This window comes from Penaeus monodon, chromosome 39, assembly GCF_015228065.2.
Source record: "Penaeus monodon isolate SGIC_2016 chromosome 39, NSTDA_Pmon_1, whole genome shotgun sequence".
NCBI lineage: Eukaryota > Metazoa > Arthropoda > Malacostraca > Decapoda > Penaeidae > Penaeus > Penaeus monodon.
Window position 1 is genome coordinate 6,085,907 of NC_051424.1, and position 4,265 is coordinate 6,090,171.

Sequence of the window (4,265 nt, forward strand, 5' to 3'; positions counted from 1 at the left end):
GTGTGTATGTGTGTGTGAGCTGGACCATGCAGCCAAAGAATTATGCATGATTTTCTACACCAGAAGAGGTGTTCCTTATATCTATAGTAAATATTTACCAGACAATGCAGAAACATGAGGTGGACAGGAACAAATGACCAAAATCAGACAGGCATAATTTTGATCAGGATAAGTACCCAAGTAGTATGTTGGGCATGAGTAGATGGGTAGTTTTGGATGGGCAGCCGAGGACAAAGAAGAGAAGGTGAAAAAGCTTTGGCTAACTCATGTAGTGAGGTTTGGGAGGGGGTTAAGATGATGGAACTCTAATAATCAGCTAAAAAAAGGGGATGAAATGGTCTGTGTCCCGGGGGGGAAGGTGCTATGAGTTTCAAGGGCTTTTTAGTTTGGCAAATATATGAGATGCAGCCAAAACAACACAAATAATTTTCAAAGCTTTCATCAACACCTGCTCTATTGAAGCCACACAGCTCATAAGCTATTTTTCAAAGTGGTATCAGTTGATACCATTGGGCCTTAGGGAGCCCCCACCCCTCAAGAAAAAAATCTAATGATAACTTGCCCTTGTCTCTCTTTTTTCCCTAATATTTTGCTTCTCATTATGTTTATTTCCATACGCTATTTATTTTTATTGCCCCTTTCAACAGGTAAATAGGTACTGAAATTGCTAGTGAAATATTTGCCTTTCTCTTTGTATTATTCATTTATTTATTTATTTATTTATTTCTTGAGAGGCATATTTAGTAAGTAGATTTTGATCTATGTACTGCCTAAAAGTGAGAAAATGTTATAATTTAGAAGAGCCTTGTAATTAATGTACTTGGTTATCAAGTACAGTATTATCATCAGTATTATTTATCTCCTTTTTTAATAGAGGTTAGGCTCAATTTGAATTGGTTCGATTTCATTACTGTTGTGGTTTATGATTATTTTGACTTTAAAATTCTAGAATGGTTAATATTGTGTCACTACCCACTCCCTCCCTCCCCTTTTTGTGCACGAATGGAATAGTTTTGTGACAATCTATCTATGAATCTTTCACAGAGAGTCTATTTGTAGAGATATCTATAGACTGACATTAAAACTTGCTTTTTAAATTTTCTAGGGAGAGTCGTCGAGCAATAATTTCTAGCCAGTTCAAGACGACACCCCTAGATCTTACCGATCCAGAGTGGACAAATCTCCTGGACGCCACGGAAGGATTCTCGGGGGCAGATCTCACACACCTCGCAATGGCTGCTGCCTTCTTTCCCATCAGGGAACTACAGACGTCTCGCTTCTGGAGGTTTACTCATGGTGTGTGGGAAAGTTATTGTTTGAGGATTCTTGATGGAATGTGGTGGTTTGACATGTATCCAGTTCATTGTATATTCATGTAAATTTATAACTGTGTCAGTGTTATATAGTTTTCAATGTCTGTAATGTGTGTATGTATGTATGTAGTGGCATTATATTCAGTGTGTGTATCATACTAGCAAACCTTTCCATAAACTGTAGTTGTAGTTTTATCCTATAAGATATTCTACTATATTAGTATGAATTTTTACTCTTTGTTAGAAATTTTACTTATCAGTTCTAAAAAATTTGCTAATTAGAATTCACATGTTTTTAATGCCTTAAAAAGTCTATATGATTTTTCTTATTTAACATAAATTTGATTTTGTACCCAAGGAATCTGTGTCTGGAGAATTATTTTATACATTAATACGATGATGCCCTCAGCATACTTGTATAGAGATATGTATTATTGTGCTGTATATCAACATGCTTGGTAAAACTGCTGTCTAAAGGCATCCTCATCAAGGAATCCTAATTTATGCAACACAAGATTCAAGCAACTAGGGTTTCAGGTTCAAATATTTGTCAACACATTTTAGATATTCATACTAATATGAAATACATTTTACAGTTTCCAATTGTTCTGTACCCTTGCAAGAAATGTGACACCAAGCCATCATGTCTGTCAGATGATTAAGTTTTAACTTTCTGCTATCTTTTAAACCTAACCATGGCAGGAGCCCCCTGTGCCATACTAAACAACATGCTTGGGTGTTTGTAGAATTAGCTGCTCAAAGGAAAAATCATAAGCATGAGAAATATAATTAATATGTACTCTGTGATCTTGCCTGTTTCATAAATTATTTTGTAGATAATGATGCTGAGAAGAGGCTGTAATCCCACTTTTGAATGGCTATTTCTTCTCAGCAAATGCAACTAGAACCAAATAACTGCACAGCTGTTTAGCATGCATAACTAAGAGCAGACTCCAGCATATATGAGAAGTTATCATGGCATGTGGGGCAATTTTCCATAAAATGATAGGACATGGGTTGATGTGCTATGATGTCCAGTTAGATCATGGTAGATCACCCATCACACAGGGATGACATGTTTGTGTCATGTATTTGTTGAGGAGAAATAGCCCCTCAAAGGTAGGCTTATAGCCTATTTTTAGCATCACTACCAAAAAGATTGTTTATGCCACATCCCTGGGGCCTTTCATCATGATTAAGTTCAATAGACTAATTATTGAATTGTCTTTAATTTTTACAAATTTTTCGTTTTTTCACGAGCTTAAGTTGGTTTTCTTAGCATCATTGGATTTGATATCTTTACTTAGCTCATGTAAATAACAATACAATTTTCATGTTTTTCGATACAGACATATCTATGTATTATGTGTCAGAAGTCAGTCTAAGATCATAATATGCAGATGACTAGGTAATTTCTTGTTAGGTATATTGTAAAGTATTGAAAAATAATACAGGATTGGAGTATAGATATAAATAAGACTACTTACATCTTTTAGGATGAGACTGGACTTTAACTCAAAAGAATGGTTTACTGATCAGACAGAGCACATGAGGCATGATTCCACTACGTATTATATCTATAGTTAGGCTGATATATGTTTGTTCACTTTTTGTTAAGTAATTATAAATTTATCTCCCTTTGTTCTTAGATAACAAAATCACCCCCTGTTCAAGTGACACTCTCGGTTCCATGCAGTATCCATTGAGTAAGCTCCCGGCAGACAAGGTAATGTAGGATTTCTCAAGGTTTCATCACTTCCATTTCTTGTACTGTAATATGTTGAGACAGTGAACTATTATGTGTCTCTATACCCAGTCCTCACTGAACATACATAGGTGACATACCCCAGAGATGATGTTTTTTTTATTGGAACATTGAAATTTATATCTGCCCTACTTTTTCAGCAAACATATTCAAATTGTAGATTTCATTTAGTTGTATAGTACGCATGATGTTTAAATATGAATCTTCATTCATATTTACAGGTTATAGCTCGTCAAGTAGAGCTGAAGGATTTCATCTCGGCCTTGCAGACGACACCACGCACAGTCTCGCCCAAGGTTGTTCAGCAGCACTACGAGTTCTCCATGGCATCCAGCCATAGTTAGGGCTTGGAAGCTTTCCTCGTGCTGTTCCTTTTCTCTCTTCTCTGAGATATCTTGATAGTATATTGGAAGATGATGATTTTTCTGTTAAGAAGAAAATAAAGAATTACTTAATGTGATTACTAGTCATAATAGAGAATACAGCCAATCATTTTGAAAATGTTTATTTTCAGTATGTATATTTATAAATACTGTTATTGAATTTATTTCTTCCTTGTAAAGGAAGCATTATGATCAAAGCTATCAAGCTTGCTCGTATATTTTGTAAATATATTTTTCTTTAAAAAGAGAACATTTTCCATTATATAGGAAGATGATATTATTATGTGTGATATAGTTTAAGGGAGATGGATATCAAGTAACTATATTCACCCACCTCCAGTTTGGGACGTGCTGAATTGTGAATAAAATGAGCCGTAGTTCGTGCACTAAACTTGTGAGGTGGTTCACTTTGATTCGTATGGTTGTTAAGCCTTTGGAAATCTTTCAGATAAGATAGATATATATATATTTTTTGTATTTTCCACTTTATTATATTGTCTACTTTGTTTGTCACTATTCCTTTGATTGAATTATCTTCATTTTCGTGTTTTCTTTTCTTCTGTTATACGTTTAATAATTAAAGTGATGACTCTTTTAGCCTGATTTTTTTTTCTGCTCGTGAAACTCACCTGAATTTGAATACTTTTGTTTGGGTGTATAACGCACATGCACACGCACATGCACATGCACATGCACATGCACACCCACACACACCCACACACACATATGAACATTCATACACACACACACACACAGACGCACACACACACACACACACACACACACACACACACACACACACAC

The 4,265-nt window shown here is 35.2% G+C and overlaps 1 protein-coding gene across 3 annotated transcripts in view; it reads left to right on the forward strand.

Annotated features, from left to right (window-relative positions):
• Positions 1-4,058, forward strand: part of LOC119597695 (suppressor protein of bem1/bed5 double mutants-like) — a 17,799-nt gene extending 13,741 nt beyond the window's left edge. For all 3 annotated transcript variants that reach the window (XM_037947299.1, XM_037947300.1, XM_037947298.1), the window contains 3 exons: positions 1,106-1,296; positions 2,963-3,039; positions 3,300-4,058. Coding sequence is in view for 1 of the 3 variants with exons in the window: in XM_037947298.1 (XP_037803226.1) it covers positions 1,106-1,296; positions 2,963-3,039; positions 3,300-3,422 (391 nt within the window). In the remaining 2 variants the exon portion in view is untranslated. The remainder of the gene's footprint in view (positions 1-1,105; positions 1,297-2,962; positions 3,040-3,299) is intronic.
• The last annotated feature ends 207 nt before the right edge of the window (positions 4,059-4,265 follow it).